The sequence below is a fragment of the Nipponia nippon genome, unplaced genomic scaffold (assembly GCF_047370975.1).
Source record: "Nipponia nippon isolate SJK-2023a ecotype South Korea unplaced genomic scaffold, ASM4737097v1 scaffold_32, whole genome shotgun sequence".
Taxonomy (NCBI): domain Eukaryota; kingdom Metazoa; phylum Chordata; class Aves; order Pelecaniformes; family Threskiornithidae; genus Nipponia; species Nipponia nippon.
In genome coordinates, this window is record NW_028262350.1 from 2,394,156 (window position 1) to 2,417,476 (window position 23,321).

The following is a 23,321-nucleotide window of genomic DNA, read 5'->3' on the forward strand; positions in this document are numbered from 1 at the left end:
CTCCCGCCCGGGCTCCGGTTCCCGCTCCCGCTCCGGCTCCGTGCGCGGCTCCCCGGGGGTGCCGGCCCATGGCGGGGCGCTGAGCCCCCCCCAGCACAGCCGGGGCCGAGCGGGTCCCGCCGCCCCCCACCATGCGCTGGGGGGGCCTGATCCTGCTCTGCCTCCTGCGCGGGGCGCTGGGCGCAGGTAGGGGGGCCGGGGAGCGAGGCCGGGGGGCGCCGGGGGAGCTCCGGGGCGGGGGGGGGGACGACGACCCCGGGAGTGCGGGTCCAGGGGGGTCCCGGGGGCCGGTGCCGCCCGCCCGGGGGTCGCTGTGGTCGCGGTCCTGCGTGGCCGTGGGCAGCGGGAGGCATCGTGCCTCGCCCGGGCCGTCTGCGTGCGGGTGGGCTGCCGCGCTCCCCACAGCGGGCTGCGCTTTGCGGGTGTCTTCGTGCCCCCCCGGGCACGCAGGTGCGTGTCACGCTGCACCCCACAGCCGGCTGCACCCACAGCGGCCACCCGCGGCGTGGGACCTGCCGTGGGGGTCCCCCTCCGGCCCCGCATCCCCCTGCAGCCCTGGCATCGCCGCGGCGAAGGCGCTGGCACCGTGGGGTGCCCGGACCCCCCCAGCCGTGCGGGGCAGCCCCGGGGCGCAGGGGGGCTGCAGCCCCGCTGCCGGGGTGCCCCCACCCAGGATTCCCCCACCCGGGGTGCCCCGTGGCACGGCCGGTGCTGGCCTGGCTGTGGGCGCAGCCGTCCAGCGAGATTTTGGGGAGGACGGCGGAGCCTCCGGGCGGGACAGGCTCCGCTCCCTGGGGCACCTCAGACCTCCCAGCAGCAGCGAGGGGCTGGGGCCCCCCGGTGCCCCCAGGGAAGGTGAGCAGGACCCCCAGCCACAGAACCCCTTTCGCCATCCGTCGGCAGTGGGGTGCATCCCGCCGGCTGCCTGCTCCTGCCAGCTCAGCCCCGCTCCCCCCTGCCTCAGTTTCCCCTCCCGGAGGCGCTGGGGACAGAAACCAGCCCCACGGGACAGCTCAGGAGGGGACCGGGAGCTCGTTAGGCAGCAATTAGCTCCCGCTCCCCGGGGACCCCGGGCCGAAGGCAGGAGCCCTCTCCCAAGGGCGAGGGGAGCAGCCTGCGGCCCCGCCGGCTGTTTTTGCTGTCCCGCTCGCTGGGGACAGACGTCCTGGCTCTGTCCCTGCCCGTGGGCGAGCGTGTGCCGTCCGCACCGCCTCCGCCCGTGCCGAGCTGCCAGGAAATCTCATGAATCTCTGCAGATTTGGTCCCAAACGGCTTTTTCATCCCCCCGCCCCAACGCTGCGCTGTGTTTCTGGCCTCCGCTCCCTCCCCAGGGCTGGAGCCGGGCAGGGAGCGGTGCGGCAGGAGGGGACGAGGGACACCTTCCTTTTGGGAGATGGGTGCTTGGAGTCTGCCCTGGCACCTGGACACCAAACCAGCCCAGAGGAGGGGACCGATGGCTGGGGACATCGAGGACACGGCCATGCCGCTGCCCCGCTGTTGAAGCAGCATCTTCCCCATCCCTGGGGCCTCGCACTCCTCCCCGTGCACTGGTGTGTGCAGGGTGTGCGCTGAGCTGGGGGGATTGTACGTGTTTTGCCTCCTTTCACCCCTCCATGCCAGCTCTCCTCCCCTGGCGGTGGGTGTCTGTCACCCGTCCCTGCACCCCGTGCCCATCCCTGACCCAAGAAGCCCTTCCCTGCATCTCCATTATCGCGGTGATGCTGCTTACCAGGGCTGAGACCCCCCTAAACTCGTGTCACCTAAGCAGAAGCTGCCTCGCTGGGGGAGAGGGCTGATCCCAGGGGTGCCTTCCCCGTGTGGGGCCCCACTGACCCATCCCCCTGCCCCCCCAGGACACCTCCCCGGGAGCCCAGCGGCGGGCGAAGGGCGGCGGAGAGCTCGGGAGACCTCGCCGAGGACCGAGGGGACCCGCATCAGCCAGGACCTGGTGGGGGGCAGCCTGGCCATCGACACGCTGCCGGCCAACGAGACGCGGATCGTGGTGAGTCAGGGCCCCCGTCGCTGCTGCCGGCCGCCCTCCGCCTGCCCCGAGGCAGGATCCGGCCAGCGCCTGACCGCTGGGAGCTATTTCCAGGCTGGGCAGGGAGCTGGTGGAGATGCCGGCTCTGATTTAATGCGTGGGGCCAGATCCTGGCAGCCCGGAGGGTAATTACAGCCCAGCGCGGAGGCGGCCGTGCCCTGGGGATTGCTCCGAGCCCTGCAGCCATCCCTGCCCGTGAGCCCTGCCAGGTCCCAGGGCACGCTAAGGCCATCGCTGGGCTGAAAAGCCGGGAACGCTTCGCTTGCTGCGATGCCACGTGTGCAGCACGGATGATGCTGCCGAGGTTATCGAGGCTGTGCCGGGGCGAGGGGGCCGTGCGGGAAGCGGGGGTCTCCGGCCGGGGAAGGCAGCAGCCTGTGCTGCTGCTAACGAACTCCTGTAGCAGCAGGGTCACCTCCTGGGAGATCTCACTTGGTTCTCGCATCCCAGCTGTGCCTAATTACCCACCCTCAATTAGCTCCTGGTTATTTGTGGCGGGGCTGTGGGTCCCTTGGCAGCTGGGGAGGTTGCCCAGCTCTGAGGTCTCTGGGATGAGGCTGGGGGATGCGTGGCCGTGGCCGGTCTCTGGTGGAGGATGTGCTGGCCATGGTGACTTGTCCTGGTGTTTTTGCCGGCAGCTGGTTGTGGATTTGGTGGAATTAGTGCCCCCGTGGCACGGCGCACAGGGGAGAAGCAGCTGTGGCTGCTCCCGCTCCGCTCGAGCTCCAGCTTGGCCTCGCTCGTTGACCATCGGGGAGGGAGAGGGGCCAGAAGCCAGAAAAGTCCCTGATATGGAAGAGTTTAAAAAAAAACCCAAACCAGCAATGGCCACCGTGGTATTTGGAGATGCCGGGGAGCCACAGGGAGGGTGCGATGGTGCTTGTGGTTCCCAGGAGGAAAAGGCAGCGATTTCCTGGGGCTCGGCGCTGTCGGGGGGTGAGGAGGGTCCCCCCGGGAGCGGGGCCACGTTCAAGGTCAGGGATGCTGCTCCTCTGTGTGTGGCTGCATCTCGCCGTGTCCGACCTGCGGAAGGTGTGACCCTACCTCTGGAGGTGCCGGCCCGGGGTCTGGAGGGGTTTCCCCTCTCTCCCCCCAAAATGTCCCAGGTTTGGGGTGCGGAGGGACCCACAGGATGAAGAGGGGCGCAATGCTGGGCAGCACCGCTGTCCCTCCCAGAGCTCTGCCCCGCGGCGCCTGCGCTCTCCAGTTGTTCCTGCGTCCAAAACCTCCCCTCTCTTAATTCCTGCAGTAACCAAAGCAAGGTGACGGATTAGGACATCCTCATGAGTCAGCGATGAGGTCAGGGGCTCAGCAGCCAGCTCCTCCGTGCTCCCGGCCCTGCTTATTCCCCCCCCCCGCCCCCCGGTTTATTTGGAACACGTTGGGAGGGCACGGAGCGGGGGCCAAGGGCACGGGAGGTTTCGTCATTCGTCACCCAGCGCTGGCCTGTCCCTGCGTCCTGGGGGCTTCCAAAGCCTTTGCGTGGGCGGTGTGTGCTGGGGCACAGCAGGTACTGACACCGCCTTCCCCGTGCCTCAATTTCCCCATCCATAGGGAAGGGAGGACTCTGGGCTGCAGCAGTCCCTCCGAGCTCCGGGCGAGAGAAGGGGCTCTGACAGCCCTAGGGAAGAGCTAGGGCAGCTTCCCTTGGAGTCAGGGCTTACACCAGAGGCAGAGGAGCGCAGCGGCTCTCCTTGAACTTTGCTGAAGCAGAAAAACATTACATGTTGCAGGATTTTTCGAACAGCACTTTATTCCTTAGACCTCCCGCAGACCTGCAACACCTCTCTGGGGAAGAGCGCAGGGCTGCTCAAAGCGGGGGGGGCTTTGCTTTCTCTTTTTTACCCCCTCCAACCTCTTAAACCCTGGGCTGGTGGGTCCGTCCCTGCCTCGGGCGCCCGGGCTCATGTGCAGGGAGCGGCTCTGGGAGCAGGTCCTGGGGTCAGCCGGGGCGGGGGGCCTGGGGGGAAGGTGCTGGGGGTAAGGGGGGGCTGGGGGTCAGAAGGGGCTGAGCGGCAGAAGCGCAGCAGACGGGGACGAGCGGCGAGCGTGGCGGCACGCCAGGTGCTGGCACGGAGCAGCGGAGCTGAGCTTTCCCAAGGAAAATTAAGATGCTTCCCATCTTCCCCCCCCGGTGTGAACTGGCCTTCCCTGACAGGCGACAGCTCCCAGCCGTGTCCCCGGCCGGCTGCACGCCGGAGCCCGTCGGAGAGGCACGGTGGGGCCAGTGTGGCCGGGGCACGGGCTGTGCAGGGCCGGCTGCACCCCGGGAGATCTCTCGCTCCGATGGTGTCCCCAAGGAGCTGCCACAGAACCACAGGCAGGTCCCCGGCCAGGCTGTGCGTCCTTCAATAGATCCCTGATCAGTCTGAGATGGCTCTTGGCAGAGCTGCTGCGTGGTCCATGCTCCGGTCTGCCGGGGAGAGGGGGCTCGGGGAGCCTGGGGTGCTGCTGGCGGCTGGGGAAGGCTGGGGTTGATGCCCAGGGTCCCTCTCCTTGCTCTGTGTGAGAACAGCAAGGGGCTCTGACGGCTCACGCAGAGCCAGGCCCCATCCCACGCTCCGAGGCTGTCATCCAGGAGAGCAGCCCCTGCCCCGCAGAGCCCCCGTCTCCCTGCCATGTCCCCCATCCTCAGCCCCTCGCTCCCGCTTGGCTGGCGGCGGTGGCTCGGCTGCCTTCCCCGAGCTGCCTGTTCCAAGGTTCATCGTTTCCTCTGGGCTTCCATGTCTCCGGTTGTTTGCTTCGCTTCTCGTGGTCACTTTAGCTGTAACTTCCAACCCCTGGCTCGGGAGCAGGATAGTTTCTTCCCGGGAAGGCTGCATCTGCTGAAGTCTCTCGTGAGTCACGTCTCTCTCTCTTGCCAGCCAGCCCATCCTCTCTGCGCTCAGTCGGTCTCGCGGGTCTTCTCTGCACCTTCTCCAACCGCTCTGCGTCCTTTGCTGGCTTTGCACGGGGTTTTTCTGTGCTGCTTTTATTGCTGCTTTGTGCTGAGAGGGGGGTTGATCTCCCAGCGGCTGTCCTGAGCCGTGCCGGGGGGTTTGCATCTCCACAGAGCAAGCTGGGTAACGCTGTCCCTGTCACCCCATCCCTCCCCGCCTGCAGGAGGACAACCACAGCTACTACGTGTCGCGGATCTACGGGCCGGGGGACGCCCGCCTGAGGGGGCTGTGGGTCGACATGGCAGCGGCCAACAGGAGCCAAGTGAAGATCCACGGGATCCTGTCCAACACACACCGGCAGGCCTCGGTGAGCCCGCGGGGCTGTTCTGCAGCCAGGGGTGTCCCCAGGGTCTCCTCTCCCAGCAGGGATTTCCCTCGCCCGGGGCAGCAGCAGCCCTTCTGCGTCCCCGTGACAGCCTGGTGGAGATCAAGGCTTGGGGAGGTTTGGTCTCCCCCAGCCCCAGTCCAGGGCTGAAGGGGATGAGCCGTGGGGACCAGGCACCCACAGGACCCTCGCTCCCATCCCTCTCCCACCCCTCCATACACCGGCTCCGGGAGCTTGCTCCAAGCCAGGGCAGAGCCGGTGGGCACGGACCCCTCCCTCCGCATCCCCTTGGGAAAACACCTGTTTTATCAAGGGCTGAGCGCAGTTCTCACCCTGTCTCCCTCCCACAGAGAATCGTCCTCTCCTTTGACTTCCCCTTCTACGGCCACCTCCTGCGGCAGGTCACGATAGCGACGGGTGGTGAGTCGGGATGGGACGGGGTGCCTGCGCTCAGTCGGCGTTCCCGTGGTGGGAGGGCTGGACACAGCTCTGGGGCTGGCTCTATCCTCACCCCTCATCCCAGAGCTGGGACAGAGAAGGGGCTGCAGCCCTTCTTGCTTTCTCCCTCCACCCCAAGTCTAACCCCTGCCCTGCTGCTGGTGCTCGGGGAGTCGGGTGCTGCTGGTGCCTCGGTTTCTGCAGCAGTTGAGGAGCTGCAGGAGACGCAGGGGGGTCACGCAGGCTTGGAGAAAAGCCAGGAGGGGATGCTGGGGGTAAAAAAAGGGATGGGTGAGCCAGGGCAGGGTGGTGGGAGGTCAGAAAGAGGGAGGGAGCATCCCGGGGTGGTGGAAGGCAGCGTGCGCTGCTTCACCCTCCTCTGCTTGCTCAGGTTTTATCTTCATGGGGGACGTCATCCACCGGATGCTCACAGCCACGCAGTACATCGCACCCCTCATGGCCAACTTCAACCCCAGCTACTCCCGCAACTCCACCGTCCAGTACTTGGACAACGGTGAGCCCTGCTCCGGCCGGCCCCTGTGCAAGCCGCGGCGGCTGCTGTAGCTGCAGAGCAGCAGGCAGCCCGGCTGCCCGCTCCTTCCTTGTAAAACTGGGCAAAGCTCAGCTCTCTGGAGCAAATAGAGGGGCCGGAGCCAGGTGAGGGTGTGGGGAGGGGGAGCCCAGGGCAGCAGGGGCTGTTTGGTGCCCGGGGGGGCTTTGGGTAGGGGCGGCTGGGATGTTTGGCAGGGGCTTGTTCGTGGGTCTGCTCGGAGTGATGTGCTGGAGATTGGGGGATGAGATGACTTGGAGCTTCACCGACGGAAGAGGACCCGTCAGGCTGTTGAGATGTGGGGCGTGGAGAGATGAGAGGACTGATCCGCTCTGGTCTTTCCCCCAGGGACGGTTTTCGTGGTGCAGTGGGACAAGGTCTATCTTCAGGGGAAGGAGGACATGGGCAGCTTCACCTTCCAAGCGGCCCTGCACAGCACCGGGAGAATCGTCTTTGGGTACAAGGAGGTGAGGAATGTTTCTGCTGGGGAAGGCATGGCAGGAGGGTCCCTGTGGGGGATCCCTGTGGGTCTGGGAGGAGATCCGGTATTATAACTGTTCACGTGCCGAGTTTGGGCATTCCCAGTGCCGCCAAAGCACCGGAGAGCTCTGCAGCAGCACCAGGAGCCTGGGCAGGGCTGGGGTCCCTCACGCCCTCTCTCCCCGGCTGCAGATCCCTGTGCCGGTCCTACAGATCAGTGCCACCCAGCACCCCGTGAAAGCTGGCCTCTCCGATGCCTTCATGATCCTCAACCCATCTCCCGATGTGCCTGGTGAGTCGCTGCGCTTGAGGAGCTGGGGGAGGCGGCTGCTGGGGCAGGGGAGCGGCTGATCCCTCCCTTGGGGATGCCGAGGCTCCCCTGGCATCGCTGCTGGGAGAGGGGGCAGAGGGGAAAGGAGAGATGAGACGTCCTCGTCTTTGGGCACTTCAAGACCCGATGCACTGCTTGGATTCATGGCAGGGAGCAAAGGAGCGTGAGGAGGTGTGCGGGGCTTGGCTGCATGGGTGCCCCTCGGGTCCCACGTCCCCGGGCGCATCCCTCTCGGGGCACATCTCTCCATGGCCAAGACCATGGCAGCCTTGTGCTCTGGGTGGCCCCCGCAGGTCGGCGTGGCCCCAGCCCACGAACGCTGTGTGCTTTGGCAACGTGCTGCAGGCAAAAGGGCCTCGTGCTCCTCGCCCAGCGTGTGCAGAATCGCTGCGAGCAGCCAAGCTATCGCTTCCCTGATTTCCAGCTGATGAGGAGGAGGGGAAGAATGGTTGCAAACGAGACTGCAGATGGACGAGAGGCTTGCGGGGTGCTGGGTGCCTCGTTCCTATAGGCGTGGGTGTTTAGGGGAGCCTACAAGCCGCACCGCTGCTGCTCTGGACTGTCCTTGAATGCACAGCATGGCACCAGTGCTGCGTGGCTGCTGCGGGCAGGGCTGGGATCAGCACCCGTGTCGGCAGGACATGGGGACGGCTGCATACATGTCTGCCTGCTTATTCCACGTGTGCCATGAGCTGCAGGCATGGCGTGAGCTCACCGAAAAGGCTCTTCCAGCCTCTCCTGTCCCCTCTTGTCATGAGGAGCCCAGCCTCGCTCCTGCCTCCCCGTGCTGCACCCGGCGCGGTTGCTTTTCCTCGTTATTTATGGACCCTGCCATCTGGCCCTCATTTATTACCCGTTTACAGCAGTTCATGTAAAAACCTTGGCCAGGCTGGATGGTGCCTCCCCTCCCCGCCCCGCCAGCCTGCCCCTGGCTGGGCTGGTGCCCTCCATCCCCATGGGCTTGGTGACCCCTGCCTGCACCTCCTGCCTGCCCCGGGGGTGTGAGGGGAAGCGGGTGGAGAAGAAATGCAAGAACTGGGCATGAAAAAACCTAATGAGGGGAAGAAAGAAGGCTTGAAGGGAAGGAGAGGAGGGGGTAGGAGGGGAGAGTGCTCCGTCCTGCCCATCTGCTGGTCTCCAAGTGCGGAGCAGAGCAGCGAGGGGCCGCGGCCGCGCTGGAAGGACAGGTTTGATTGTTGTCGCGGGGCACCAAGCCAGAGAAGCATCTTGGCTGGTGTCACCACGTCAATTAGCGGCAGACACTGGGAGAAAATTTGAGAGAAGCCTGAATAGACCCCTCGGGCCCCCAGGACGAAGGGGAAAGAAAAGAAGTGGGCAAGGCGTGAGGGAGATGGGGGACGGAGGAGGCTTTGGGGGGAAGGCGGCTGCCGAGCAGGAGCCTGGGGAGCGGCGTGGAGCTCCGGGCGAGCGCTGCGCACGGGGGAGGCTCACAGCGCCGTGAGTCACTGACGAGCAATGTGTTGTGCAGCTTCGTGTTTGTTTAGAGCGATGCAGGACTGGACCACATCCATCTTGGGAGTCTCTGGTCAGGGAGAGGGGACGGAGCTCCAAGCTCCTCCTAGCGAAACAGGGAAGGGGAGATGTGTGCCCTAACACCCTCCAGCACCTCCCGCACTGCTGCTCCTGCAGCCGGACAGCCGCCGTACACCGTCCTCTCCCACAGGAATGACCCCAGGAGCTGGGGCCACCTTTGCCTTTCAGCTGGGAGTCAGCAGCAGCCCCACAAGCTTTCCCCGCACACGCTGGGATTCACGCGTGGGGCAAAGCCCTTTGCAGGATGGGGAAGGGCGTGCAAGGTGGGCTTGTGCCCAGTCTAAAGCCAAGGCTTTGTGTTTCAGAGTCCCGCCGTCGGACCATCTACGAATATCATCGCGTGGAACTGGACACCAGCAAGATCACCAACATGTCAGCCGTGGAGTTCACCCCGCTGCCCAGTAAGTCGGAGAGGCTGGCGTGGTGCCCCGGAGCGCGTTTCCCTCCCGTGGTTTCACCCAGCAACTACAACAGCCTCCTGCTTACAGAGAAAGGGGAAGCCAAGGCCGGAGGAGGCAGGTTCAATGCACGCTGGAAGGGTGCGTGGCTGCCGTCCACCACCGGCGCCAGGGAGGGAGGGCGGGCTATCGGCCAGGGTGCAGCTCGCCCCTGCTCTGGGGTCCCCCAGTCATTCTGCCTTTGGGAGAAGGTCTGCGCGTGGCTGTCGCTGAACGTCTCGTCCGTACAGCCCTGTCTGGATTTATCAGCTCAGAGTCACCCTCAGCCGACAGCAAATCCCACACGCGTGCCAGCCTGGCTGCTCCGTAGCTGAGATGGGAGCATGGGATGCAGCAAAGCTCAGCTGGCACGGGAGGAGCTGATAAAGGAGGGATCTGCAGGCAATTACACCTTACCCGGTTTGCTCAGCGCTCTCCAGCTAAGTGAGGAGAGCGGTGGTGCCAGCCACGATGTCCCTGGGAGCGCCGTGCTATGGTCCGGAGCTGCGCTCCATGCTGCTCCGCCAGCCCCTTCCTTGCGTGCAGCTGAGTCGATGGCTCCTGTTGCTCCCCAGTAGATCCCCAGTGCTTCGATTCCTTATTTCTTGCACTGACAGCTCTTCCCACCTGCCCAGCTGCTGAAGCTCCTTCTCTTTGCTCCATAAGCTGCAGCTAATTTTGCTGGACACTGCTTCGCTTCAGGTCTGTCTACAAGACATTTTCTACGCCTCCACACTGGGATGAAATTTCTTAAGGATCCTGTTAAATAGATACATTTTTAGTGTTCGGATCCAAGGGCACATGCGCACGAGGGAAAGTTGTCATGCAGTCCGTAAATACAGAGCAGAGAGTAAATCTGTCACGAAGATACCAAGGTTATGCATTTAAATGGTCTCCCCAGGGTATTTTATGACAATTTTAACAGCAGGCAGGGTTACTGCAAAGCAGATCATAAATAAGCATTCTGCAATAACTTTTTTTCTCCTTAAGACATGCTATTTTGTTTTTCCCCAGCTGCTAGGGTAGCTGAGAGCAGTATCTTCAGAGGAGCCACAGAGCTAGAGAGAACTAGACTCCACTTTTTCTTCTGGGCTTTAATTTTTAGCCTTATTGAGGTCAGAAGTGGATGAACTGGGTTAGCCTCTGCCTCTTCACCAGAGGTCCTTGCTCGCGCGCTGCCTCCACATGGCAGTCCGCTCGGGAAAAGCTCGGGATGGGAGAGCGGAGGAGATCGGGACTGGAGGGCAGCAGGGAAGCGCAGGCAGCCCAGGCTGGGGTAGCAGCAGCAGGGAGTTTGCTGAAGCGTGAGGGGCAGAACGGGGAGCCCGCGGACGGAGAAGCGATGGGTGTCTGGGTGAGGGTGGAGGTGAGCCGGGCGCCCCGGGCGGGATGGGGATGCTGCTGCCGTTCAGGATGCTGCGCACCGATGCGGGAGGTGAACCGCTCGTGTTCTGCCTTCGTCACCCGGTGTTTCACAGCACCGGCTCAGCTCTCGGCTCTGTCATTGCGGGCTGTCAGGGCCTCCCGAGGGGCTTGTTAAACTGCTGGTTTCCTTGACTTTTTTTGCAGACAAGCCCTCTTGGCCATCTTTTCTAGACAGGGTGACAAGCAAATGATGGTACTCTCCAAGCAGCTAGTCCTCTCCAGTGTGGAGATACTCTTGCAGAACTATTTAGTATGGACACAGCAACAGAGGGTTAAATTGTGTTGCTTCCTTCCTTCTGAGAAACACCCTCTGTACAATAAGAAATGGCATAAGTCTCAGATGTGTTTTAATTCCCAGCTAAACAGCATGGGAAGACATTTGCAGGTGGACTGGGAGTCCAGTCCTGCTAGAGAGGTGCTGCCTTCTCCCGCGGGTCCATTGCGGAGGGGCTGGGCTGGAGATGCGGCTGTTGATGCTGGGTCTACCCATGCCCCCAGCTTGCAGCACGTGCTCCCTCCTGCCCGTGCAGATGCTGGCGTGTCGCTGGTACGTCTCTCCTCTCTCTTTTACAGCTTGTCTCCAGCATCAGAGCTGTGAAATGTGTGTGACCTCGGAGCTGACCTTCAACTGCAGCTGGTGTCATGTCCTGCAGAGGTACCTGGGATGAGTTTCCTTCTCTTGCTAATGTTTCTATAGCTGGGAGAGCAAGTGCAGCTCCAGGTCTGATGCCTGTATTAGTGTTGCTGGGTTTTTTTATTATTATTTTCCTTTTTTTATTGGTTTTTTTTTTTTGCTGCTTTTTGGTTTAGTTAGGGTGCTGCTCTCATAGTCTCATAGCCATGGTTAAGAGGTGATCTGATCTCCGCTCACAAGCCATTGAAAGGAGACGTTTCCCAAGGCTGGGGTTCTTGGTCCTAATGTTTTGCTGCAGCAGCTGGAACAAGTTGAGACCAGAAGCAAGACTCACATTTTTGTCAGTGAGATTAAACATGGGGGAAACTTGTCCTGACTTAGGCTGTGAGTTCAGGCAGAAGCGCAGGGCAGGGAGGCTGGGACACGCTCGGGTCCGAAGGGCAGCAGGTAGCTCAGAGCGGGGGGATGCTCACCAGCCCCCCAGCTGCGGGGACGGGCCCTCTTTGTCAGGGGTGAGGCACAACGAGGGTGGGGGGCACTTGCTGCTTTTTTGGGGGTAAACTGAGGATCTGGGGGGACGGGGCTGGCCCCGCTGCAGTCCCAGCCACGCAGCAGTCCTGCTCCGTGCTCTCCTTCAGCTCAAGCAGCGCGATACGGAGCAGGAGAGAGTTTAATGAGATTTTGCTGAAATATTTATTTAGAGCTCGTGGCAAGGGAGGGGACCCAATAACACAGATCCTCGCAGGTGGCACGGGGACCGCCGCGCTTGGGAAATGCCCGGCTCTCCCAGGAAGGCAAGGGCAGCCTTGGCTCGTCCCCGGCATCGCTCGCAGGGCACCTTCGCTCCTCCTTTCCGTAGCCCTTCTCTCGCTACGCTCAAGACTTGCACCCTTTCCTTACACGCACCGATTTCAGCAAGGTATGAGCAGGGCAGCTGGGACAGGGAGAGATCCTGCGACATCAGCGAAGTGACCCTGTAAATCAGGGTTGATTCACTGCCTTTCAGTGGGCTGGAATACAACCCGAGCCCGGGGAACATCATTTTTCAATGACAGTTGCTCAGTGGTGGCTTCAGATCAGAGAATATTATGTTCTCACAGCTGAGAGATGTGTGAAACCAGATGTGGCTTTGGTAGCAAAACCAAGCCCAGGATACAGTGCCTTAGTCTGCATCTTGTTCGGGCTGAAAACCCAGGGTTCAAGGACTTTGTCATTCTGCTTGTTCCAAAATCACAGTGTTTGCAAACCCAGTCTTTCAAAATCCAAGTCACTGTTGCTGATGTTCGCTCTTATCGCTTACAGTACGGTGACTTCTTGATGTGTGGCTAAAAGCCATGCTCCCCGCAGCCGTAGCCGCGTATCGGCAGCTCGGTCCTGAAGAGCTTAGGTTACAAATGGAAAGTATAAATGGCAAGCGTGGCAGAAACTGCAGGCTAGAGCAAGCCTCCCGCGATCTTGTTGGCTTTCAACCAGGTGGGTTTTGCAAAGCCAACGTGATCTTTCCCAAGGAAGCCGGTAGGGTGGCTTCCAGGCTTTGGACTTACATCCTGAGTCCAGCTCAGTGATTTAACCCCCGAGTCCTCCTAGCTCTTCTCTGGACAGTGGAGTTGTTTGTGTGTTTGCTTTTCCTGAGCCTGTAATCGTTACAGGAACTGCACTTTAAGTAAAGCTCTCAGTGACTCAGCAGGACCTGAAGTTTTGTGGCTTCTCCTCTTTTAGTGGTTGGTAGTTGGGTAAATTAGTGCTTGTATGAGCTGAACCCCTGATTCATATTTTGGTAGCCCCCCAGAGACTTTCCAAAGGTCAGAGTGCTATTTCATTCCCTCTGTGTCTGCAGAGATTTCTCTAGCTGGTGTTTTCCTGATGCCGTTTGTAATTTCTTTAATGTGTTTCTCCTGTGCAGATGTTGCTGGAAAAAAAAAGCCTCATGGAGATCATGGCCTTGCCCTGGCACAGAGTCCAGGGAATGGAAATTCAGACTCAGTCTATATATTTTTCCTATTTCTCTGCTTCGCCGTTTCCCTTGGAGAAGCGGTGTTGACCCTTTTCCTCCTCTGTGAAGAGGAACATTTGGGTCCTTCCAGCACAGCTGTACTGGAAACACCATGTCTTTGGAGACCAGCTTGTGTATAATCTTTCCAGTCCTCCGATATCTGTCTGTCCGAGGGGCTGTACACAGCACCCATCGGGGCAGCGCTGGAGACTCTTGGGCAGCTTAAAAATCGTTAGCGATGCCACCCACATAGAGCGGGCAAATGAGCATCAGTGTTGCTGTCTCTCAGGAATTCATCTCCCCCAGGTTAATGCTGCTTTTCTCCGCAGATGTTCCAGCGGCTTTGACCGATACCGTGAGGAGTGGCTGTCCTACGGCTGTGGCCAGAAGGTGAGGCTGAGAGAAGAATCACTTCTCTTAGGTCCTCTGCTAGGAATGATGCTGAACTACAGAAAAACCAATGGCCATATCCCAGCTCAAAGAATTCACTCTCCGCTCCGCTCGGCCTGTGCTGTTCTGGAACAGACCGAATATCCCTTCGGTTATCCCTTTCCCATTACAGCTGGACCACTGATCCACTTCACAGAGGCTGTCTCTATTGGAATAGTTAAAAGATGGATCCAGCGTTACCTGTCTTTGCCTTGCTGGCGTCTCGTTTCTGTGCTGGTCGATGCTGGCTGTTCAGTAAAGATGCAGAGACCTCCATAAGTTACCAAATGGTGCAATTTGAATACATTGGGATATTTTTTTCTTCACTTTCTGAAGCATGACTCTTACTCACTCTCAAGCATGAAGAAATTAGCCCTTGTGATTTATTTTTTTTTTTTTTTGTCCTTGTTAGCACGATTATCTCCACGTTGGATGAACTAGTTTCTTTGTCTCAGAAAGATCAGCTCTAACAAAACATCTGTTTCTCCTTTGGGCTTTTTTTTTTTTGTTGTTCATTTTTTCCCCCACTGAAAACTCAGCTTTGTTCCCTGTTAACCAAGAGGGTTGAGTGAGGGAAAAGGAGGTCACAGGACCTATGTAAGGCCATTCAGTGATGCAAGAAGGTCAGACTGGAGGACCTTGCCAGCTCTTTGTCATTTGTCCTACTTAAGTGGTTCCCAAACTTTTCCTCCTTTTCTCCAACCTCCAGGTCTCCCCCCCATACATCTCCTGGCACTTCTGGACCGTGTCCCCGGCTTCCACTCCAGTGTTTGAACCCCAAGGGCTCGGCAGCCCTACGCCCGGGAAGCACAGTCCTCACCGCTGGCTCCCTGGCACTCTTGCTGGAAGAGAGCTAGAAAAAGTAGCCGTTCTTCATTTTCTTTCCAGTCAGATGAGAAGACCTGCGAGGATTTAGCAGAAGGCGACCACTATTCAGCACCTCCTGGCAGCTCTTTCTCACCGCTGGATGAGGACATCACCACCTCCACGTCCTCACTCTTCATTGACAGCCTCACTACAGAAGGTAGGGGCAGGTGGGGTGAGCGGCTCTGGCAGGGACACCCCATCCTCGACACTTATCCTTGGAGAGATCCTTCACTCCGATGCCTCATAAAACCAATTCATATCCAAATAAATACAATAACAAACCCATCTTTGCAGCAGAAGGGCAGGGGTGAGTACAGGAGGCAGAGGAAAGGAGAAGGAAGGGCAGCCTAAGAGGTGCGACTCGGCGTGATGGGGAGAGATGAAACCCCCTCCATGGGAAGAGTTTTACAGTTGCATCGCAGCCTTTTTATGCATTTGTGAAGGTCAACAAGCAACTGGTCCCTGGTGGACAGACTCCCCGGCATCGTAACAGAGGTTAACACTGTATATAGGGGCTCATGCTTTTAATGGGCTTGGTCCTAGCTGGTGGCTCAGGGCTGCCAGTACTCTGACTGGCAAGAATACAGCATAAGCTTGTGATTGCCCTCTGCTCGGGAACGGTGTTCGTTCCAGCACAGGAAAGCTCCAGATAAGGACCTGAGTTTCCCTCGAGACACCCATGTTCTAAAGCTTGATAATCCTATTAACTCAGGGCTGGCTCCTCAGATCCTAGCGGCAGGTATCACTTCAATTTTGCTGCTTAATAGTCCCTAACGCAAACTGCTAATTAGAATAAATAGAAAGGAACATTAGTAATTGTCCTTCAGCGATGGGAAGGAGTTGGGGGGAGGAACGGAGTGCCTGGCTGACAGAGTTGACTTTGAAAGGAGCAATTAAAGGAAGGGGGAGTGTAACACCACCACTGAGATTATTTTCCAACTCATCGCCAATTCTTGGAAAAAGAACAAGAGGCTTTCTGTGACATAGTCAAGCATGAAGTTAATTTGTAATCTTGGAAGGAAACAAACAGCCAGCTGCATCAGGCAGCGAACTTTATCTGGAGAAGCCCAGCAAAGGAACAAGCAAAGCGAAGGAGCGGACTTAGCCCTCTGCGTCCTCCCCAGCCAGCCCAGTTCCCTGGCTCTGCTCATGGAGATGTCTGTGAATGTGTCCGACTCGCTGGTCGTGTGTCAGCGCTGCAGCTAGCGACCGTGTAAGCCAAGCAGGAAGAATTCTGGATCGGGATTTCAGCCGGACTCGCGAGGGTGGTGATGCGGAGACCATCAAGACACAAAGCCTTGTACGCTATGTCCTGGCTCTTCCAGAATGAGATGGAGAATGGAATCGGATTTTGGGCCCCCATGGAAGACATCGACAGCGTAACATCCCAGTGATTTATCAGGGATGTATTAGCAGTGCATTGCTGCAAACGCCATAGTCTGACCACAGACACCCACAAAGGGCTGGGGCTCTGAGCAGTCACTTCTTGCTCTGCTTTGCACATGGAGCATATTTAAAGACTGGTTTCCTCAGGTGTTTGTGCTCCAGGTGCCACCTTTGTGAAGGAAGACATCAAACCACAAGCCACGTGCTTTCGCTATTGTTGTTTTCTGTGTGCCTTCCCCTTCCACCAAACTCAGAGGTTTAAAACTGGTTTAAAACAGTTTAAAACTGGCCATGGGAATGCTGTGCAAGAGGTGTGTTCTGTTACAGAGGGGTGAAAGTGGGCGGGAAGCATACAGAATATCATAGAAGGCTCCTAACTTTATTTTTTTGCCTTTGTTTTCTTCTTTTAGATGATACGAAGCTCAATCAGTATGCAGGAAGCGAAGGTAAGCCCTTAATCTTCTCTCTGCCTGCTCACAGTCGTGCCAAGCGCAAACACGTTACGCTGAAATCTAACGCACCGGGGAGTTGCGATCAGTCAGCGGAGTGGACAGGTGAAACTGAGACTGGAGGGATGTAATCAAGATAAGACTCCTATTGTCCTCACCCTGATTAATACCATTTCAGGTAGTGAAAAGTGAGAGTCGGGACCCATCTGTTTTACCCTGATGCTGTTTGTCTACTTTTCCCACTTAGTCCTGCTGTGCAAACTAAGACGATGAGTGTTCTCTTTCCACGTAATTCCCTTTCTTTGCAGTTTTTGCATAGACACAAAGTCCTTTTTTTCCTTTGAGTTTCCCCAGCTGTGCCAAAGAGCAGCGTAAAATCCAAATTTAAAAAATATCCTTAGCCCAGCTTTGCCTTTTTCATCTCTGTCCCCGTGAATCCTTTCCCAGTCCGAGTTTGTTCAGCAGCCCCAAGGGCAGGGAACCAAACTGTTGCCATAATGCTCCTACTAATTTCAGAGTACGGGAAGGATCCGAGCCCTCTTCGCCTGATGTCAGGTTTGCAAGAGCTGCAGTCGTATGCAAACCACAAGCCCATCCCTGAAAGCAGCTCAGGGAAGTTTAACTGGCTAAACTGGGTGCAGGATCAGTTCCTTTGCAGGCCTGGGGCCTTTGAAACGCATGATCTTCCCAGTTCCAGCCAAATTGCTCCCCAAATGGCTGGTAATGGCACTGTTAATATATGCCACATACACCCTCTGTAGCTCTGTGCAATTGCATATTCATAGCCGAGGACCGAGGGCAAGCCGGAGGGCTGGGGGGAAGACACACCGAGGACCCCGCTCAGCATATGGCTAATGGCTTTCTACCAGAGTGAGCAGCCAATATATAAAGAATATGGATTGGAGGGGGGGGTTACTGCATGGCGGTGGTTTCATCTTTCAAACCAGCTACTGCTATCATCCGAAAGGGAGCTGGAGCTGAGAGAGCTCTCTGGCGCATCTCCCCCTCTTGCTGAGCCTGACAGTGCTCAGTCGTACGTGAAGGTCTTGCCTTGCTTTTCTTTCCTGTCCTCTCTTTTACCGAGGTCTCAGCACGGTTCAAGACTCAACCCTTTTTTGCAGGTGTGGGAAGCAGCCTTCCTTCCAAGAAAGCAGGCGCCCCGATTCACACGGGTACTATCGTGGGGATCGTTCTGGCTGTGTTGCTCATTGCAGCTATTATCCTGGCTGGGATTTACATCAACAGCCACCCCACCTCCAACGCTGCCCTGTTCTTCATTGAGGTGAGTGGAGAACCTTATCCCTGGCCGGTTTTTCTCTTCCTCTGCTGTCAACACGAATCCTAACCTTCTAGAGGAGAGCAGGGAGCAAAGAGGAACTTTGATAGAGTTCATATCCGAGGTTCTTGGTCCTGCAGTCACAGCTAATCTCCCAACCTCCAGCTGATGATGTTTTAAACTTAGGCTCTCTCCCTCCCACACTGTTTTATTTTGCTCCCTTTCACACGCTCCCTTTCACACATTGCCATTTTTTCCCCATGCAACGTTAGACTCTTCCACCTGCTTGCATGAGCCGTCGACACGCCGCCTGGTTGGAGGGCTCAGTTGGAGCTATGACATAATTGAGATCGCTGCCTTTTGAATTGCCCAGCTGGATTTTGTTGACTAAAATTGTCAGACTTTTTACTGATGGATGTCATGCCATCAGCTACTGTGTAAGTGGTGGTGTGAATGCTCTAAATGGAAGATTTTAATTCTCGGAAAGACAGGGGGTCCAACAATCTCCATCTGCTGTTAAAAGCCAGAAGACCGCTTGGTGTAGGATCCCGAGGCAGTCAGAAGTGGGCTGAATCCTGGCATAGGAGCTGCTGCGGAGGGAGTGAGCAACGCTTAGCCCTCAGCCTTTCCTTATCACTCGCTGGCTTTTTCCTAGAGCACTTGTCTTTCCTCCATCTGTCCTGTTTGCAGAGACAGGCTTCAGAGAATTGATCTGCATGGCCTCTGCCAGTTTAGTACCTGAGCACTTGGCAATGTCTGATGCATTTATCTTTACCCAGCTGAGAAGGGGCAATGCACTTGTCCCTGTTTTGCAGATAGAGACACAGAGCTGACGTGTATGTGGTCGCACGGGAAACCTGCGGCCGTCCTCGGCTGCACAGGGCACCCTTCTTCTGAGGCTGATGTGAGATTTCACTTAAAACGTCCATTTCCTCCCCGCTCCCCATTTTAAGCTTATCAGTGGGTCAGCTCAGTGAGATCGATGCAGCGTAATGAACTCTTTCAAGCATGAAGTGATTTTTTTAAATTTATTTTTATTAATAAAAAGTCAAACTTTCACAAAGACAGCATTGTTTTTGTTTCAGGACCGAGTTTCCAATTTCCCTGCAGACTTGGCGTGAAAGGCTCTGTCATATCTTCTGATGGGTCTTTGTTTCTGTCCACAGCGAAGGCCACATCGCTGGCCTGCCATGAAATTCCGAAATCACACCAACCATGCAACGTACTCGGAGGTGGAGCCGGCCAGCCAGGAGAAGGAGGGTTTTGTTGAAGCAGAACAATGCTGAGCACTTCTCCCCCTGCGTCTCGAACCTCCCATGTCTCAAGTGTTGGAGTCTTCTGTTATTCTATTGCAAAGTCTTTCCCCTCTTGGAAAAGAAAGAGCAAGCAGAGGAAAAAGACCCAATGGAGCATTTGAAAAGAATGAGTCAGGGCGATGTGAGGATTCCGCCTGGATTCCCCACGGGACAGCAGAGCCTGCAGCGGCGGCAGCCAGTTGCGACATTGGACTCTGCCTGCAGCCCGGCACCGAAGCCCTGGATGTGGCGGTAGAAAAAAGAGCAGTCAAAGTTTTCATTTGGCATGGGTTTTTTGTTTTGTGGTTGGGTTTTTCCCCCCCCGCCCCGTGTGTGGCTGACCTCTTCCCTCCTCCACCAGGAGTCTCACAGGGGCAGCAAAGGGGGGGCAAATCTTGGTACAGGCAAAATACGCAGTTGCCTCAAGCAGCAGGCTCTTGGGGACAGCAAAACAGTTGATTTTTGCTGCACAGTGGCTCTGCACTCAGGAAAGTCGGGCTGGTTGCCTCTTCCCCTCTCGAGGGAGAGGCTGGGTGGTTGGGGGTAGGTGCTGTTGGTGGCCTGCGAGAGGTCAGGTTGGCTCGCCAGGGCTCACCTCCCCTCTCCCGTCCCCTCTCCCCCAGCTCTGTCCCTTTCTCCGCTCTCCCCCTTGCCTTCTTTTGGGGCAGGCAGCATTTAATCTTGTCTTCATGGCCAAGAAGCCTTGTGCCCTTGTCTTTTCCTCCTGCACTTGGTTTTCCACCACCATGGCTTCAACTCCCTGCCTTCCTCTCCCTTCAAAGCAACAGCTTCCACCCCCTGCTCCAGAGAAAGGGAAACCTCATCTATTATTTTAAGGGCAAAACCCTGGCGGAGGATTCACCTCTGGGATGTTTGTGAGCCAATGGCTCTGATGCACTTTTTGGCATCTAATTAGTTTCCTAAATTACTAAGTATGACCCTGACCCCAAAGGAGTGTGAAAAAAATCTTAGATTCCTTCGAAATACATCCTCGTGGCATGGTCACTAATCCAGCAGGAACAGAGTAGGTTTTGATGGAAGAGGATGGGGACAGAGCACTAGCAAGAGCAGTGTCCTCCCACGGGCTAAATCCTGAAGTAAATCCAACCTCATTTACGGGCATTTCACATAAATAAGGAGTGAAGGCATACATGCCTTCATACCATTGAAAAATCTAAAAATCACCTTGTTAACATCACAGTTTTTAGCGCCTACTCAAGTCAGTGGAATTTTTTCCTATTTTTTTATTTCATTATGTCTGTGATAGGCCCCTGGTCTGGCTTTGTACGTGTATCGTGATTCCAGAATCCGACCCTAACTAAGGGCTTCAACACTAGACTGCTCAGGGTTTTCTACTCCTTCTGTGCAATCAGAATTCAAGAGTAATCTGCAGAAATACTCTACCCTGCTTCCACAGACACCAGCTGCAGGATTGGGCCCTGAACTGAGGAAAGCTTGTATAAAAAAAAGAGAGTCCAAAGTCCAGCGTAAGGTAAAGTTTTCTTCCCCCTACCAAAAAAGGTGTTGGTTGTATGGGGCTTCCCCCCCCCCCTTTTTTTTTTTTTTATTTTCTCTTGATCCTCAGTTATTTATTCTGATAATCATGTTTGGTGCATATTTTATCCACTGGCTGGTTCAGCTGTCACTGGTAGTGATTACTGCCAAAGGCAGGGTCTGTCTAATTAATGTTTTCCTTCTCATCTGCTGAATTTATATAGCCATTAAAGATAAATATGGATGCTTTGTGGCATTTAGACCCCAGATTATACTTTCTCATACATAGCCACTAGGGAGACTTTTGCTGCATCTTATTATGGCACAAAGGCACCAAAATGCTTAAACAGGGTAAGTCAGACTGAGTCGTGCCAAGTTGTTATGGCCCAGACAGTCTCTCTTTAGACATATTTTGAAGATAAACTTTATTCCCAAATAAAGCTTTCAACTGGAAGGTTGTTTTTTCCCCTGCTTCCCTGAAGTAGAAAGAATTCAAAGGGATGCTGTCATCTAGTTTTTGCCCAGGATCTGATCTGCTTTGAAATGGTTATGAGCTGGTAAGGAATTTTCTCTGGATTTAACTCTTTTCAAATAATGGCTTTGTTTTTACTGTTTTTTCTTAACATGCATACACAATAACAGCAAGATTTTGGGTACTCCTCTTCCCCTACAACCCCTAGAAATGCTAGGTAACATCCAAGAGTTCTGAAATGCTGCAAATTTAAAAGAAAACAGACTTTAAATAGAGTGTAACTGAGCTGTATAAATCACTGCTGCATTACTGCAGCCGGGATCTTAGAAGGATTCAGAAGAGGATCTGATACTCGGGTGGAAAATAACAACATCCAAGTGCCATAGCACAGAAACGGTTGAGATACGTAAAACACCTGTACTTCGGGGCAGATGCCAAGTTCTGAGTGCCTGGAGTCAAAAAGGCTTTTTTTTTTTTTTTTTCCCCTCCTTTAAGGAAAGAAACAAAATAAACCAGGCTGTTCTGTATTCTGTAGCTGTGCAATAGATGGTTGGTCTACCTTCTACTGAGGAGTATGGTTTGGGGTATTGTTAACAGCTCCTATGCATCATCTCTAAGACCTTGTGGTAGAGTAGATGGAGAAGTTACCACCCACAGTCATATGCGTGCGCTGAGCTGAAGGTCTGGCTTCAACCAGCATCTCCCACTGCCTAGCCTGGAGAAGCAAGGCACTTAGATGCTGTGTCTCAAGGAGGAGGAAAAAAAATAATATTCTGTCCTACCTTTCGACCTGAGGTCTAGCTCTGGGCACTTGAAGTTCACATCTGGCAAGCTCGCGAGTCAGCAGGGAGCGATCTTTTCTGAATGCTCTTTGCACATGGCTTTGTAGTGGAAGAGAAGAGGTTGTCTACTAAATTCCAGAAAGCCCAATGATAATGTTGCTGATGCCTAGAAGAAAGAGAAAAAATGTCTTAACCATCACCAAGTACTGCTTTAATGATGAAGAGAATAGGAGAGTCTGGGCTCCAGTATAATGCTGGCTGCACCAAGTCAAACGCATCAGGATCAATACTCCTTTCTTATCTGTGTAACTCTGACTTCAAGATGCCGGTTAATCTTGCTAGTCTCGAGTGCCGAAGCAAGAACGTGATGATGGCAACTGTGACATAAAAAGAGTTTGATTTTGCTTTTAATCGTGTGGCTTCTGTAGCCACATCCTGAGGTTTTCCTCTGGATTCTGATGAACCCAGCGTTTGGGCTTGCTTCAAAGCAGACTGCACAATGTACATGTGTATTGACCTGTCTATTTTATAGCTATAAAACAGGCTGGGGCTGTTAGCTGTGCTCAGTCCGTTGCTCAGCTGGTTAAAAGAGGATGCAAAACACAGACAACTGCTACTGCTCCTCATTTGTCTTTCCAAGCACCGTGCCCTGGCAGTTGGTGGCAACTGCTGAGCCTGTCGTTTGGGCGTAAGGCAGCTGCCTGCCTGTCATCAGGCAGAAAATGACATCACGTATCTGCTCCTTGGCCACTCGTCTGCGTTCAGCAGTTGGGAAAACACAGCACAGGGTTTAGCAGAGACCAACGCAAGGCTGGTTCTGCTCCTACGAAAGTTGGGGGCTAACCCCTCCATTTTTGACAGCACTGGGAGCAGGAGCCAGATCAAAAAATATTCTCTTAATAACTAAAGGCCTACTTTCCACATACTTGAATTTACAGCACAGCTGGACTATTTTGAGGGACTAAAGGCACTTTAACTGTCTTTTAATGCAATGTATTTACTATGGATTATCTGCATGGAATACAGTCTTAATATTAAAAAAAAATCTTCCTTTTGGACTGCTTTGTTTTCAAAATAAAACATGCAAAGGATTACTGGTCATGTTATGCGAACTTCTAAGCAGGATGGGAATTTATTTTCATCTTGTATTCTTTTAATTGACGCTATAACAATACAAGGATTTTTTTTTAAGACATCCTTTTCTGTCTTAGTAATAACACATCATTATCAGGAGGTGTTCCCAGGATATATCTAGGATAACAACTACTGTAATTGAGGTTTGAATCAAGACTATAAATTTCTTCTGATTTTATTCTGCTCAGCTTATTTAGATTTTTTTTTTTGCAGGCTTCTCAGCTTGAACAATGAAGTTTGCTTGGCCCATTTGACTTTTTGACAGGTTTAGTGTTTTGATCTTTGCACTAGCACCAAATTATTGAAAAAACGTAGATCACTTTAAAGGTCATTATCTGAGACCTCTGGGTAGCACCTCCATGTTTCGGCTTCCTTCGCTATTGTACATGAGAAGGAGGAACAAATTGGCGTGATGCAGTAACTGAAAGGAGATGATGAACTGTAGGAAAAGGCCCACCTTGCAATTAACTATGGATAGCAATAGATTAACTCCTGGGGGAGCTTTGACAGCACTGCTTCCCTGTGTGTTACACCTTGAGTAGCTGATAAGGGCATAGCCAGAACAAGGACTTACCCGTAACCCTTTCCAC

General features: G+C 55.4%; 1 protein-coding gene and 1 long non-coding RNA gene across 3 annotated transcripts in view; one reads left to right on the plus strand and one right to left on the minus strand.

The window, feature by feature from the left end:
• On the plus strand, nucleotides 1-23,319 carry PLXDC1 (plexin domain containing 1). Its single transcript, XM_087770347.1, has 14 exons — nucleotides 1-186; nucleotides 1,854-2,002; nucleotides 5,144-5,287; nucleotides 5,656-5,725; nucleotides 6,135-6,257; nucleotides 6,642-6,760; nucleotides 6,966-7,065; nucleotides 8,964-9,059; nucleotides 11,094-11,175; nucleotides 13,477-13,537; nucleotides 14,465-14,600; nucleotides 16,240-16,275; nucleotides 17,400-17,560; nucleotides 18,721-23,319. The coding sequence occupies exons 1-14, from the start codon at nucleotides 132-134 to the stop codon at nucleotides 18,838-18,840; spliced, it is 1,452 nt and encodes a 483-aa protein (XP_087626473.1). The 5' UTR covers nucleotides 1-131; the 3' UTR covers nucleotides 18,841-23,319.
• The window catches only part of LOC148054248 (uncharacterized), a 24,628-nt gene continuing 22,932 nt past the window's right edge, over nucleotides 21,626-23,321 (minus strand). For both annotated transcript variants that reach the window (XR_015707531.1, XR_015707530.1), the window contains exon 6: nucleotides 21,626-21,763. This is a non-coding gene — a long non-coding RNA (uncharacterized LOC148054248). The remainder of the gene's footprint in view (nucleotides 21,764-23,321) is intronic.

Coding starts and splice junctions, on each gene's coding strand:
- PLXDC1 (XM_087770347.1), top strand. CDS start 132: ATGCGCTGGGGGGGCCTGATCCTGCTCTGCCTCCTGCGCGGGGCGCTG. Junction 5,288..5,655: donor ACACACACCGGCAGGCCTCG/GTGAGCCCGCGG, acceptor TCCCTCCCACAG/AGAATCGTCCTCTCCTTTGA. Junction 11,176..13,476: donor TGGTGTCATGTCCTGCAGAG/GTACCTGGGATG, acceptor TTTTCTCCGCAG/ATGTTCCAGCGGCTTTGACC.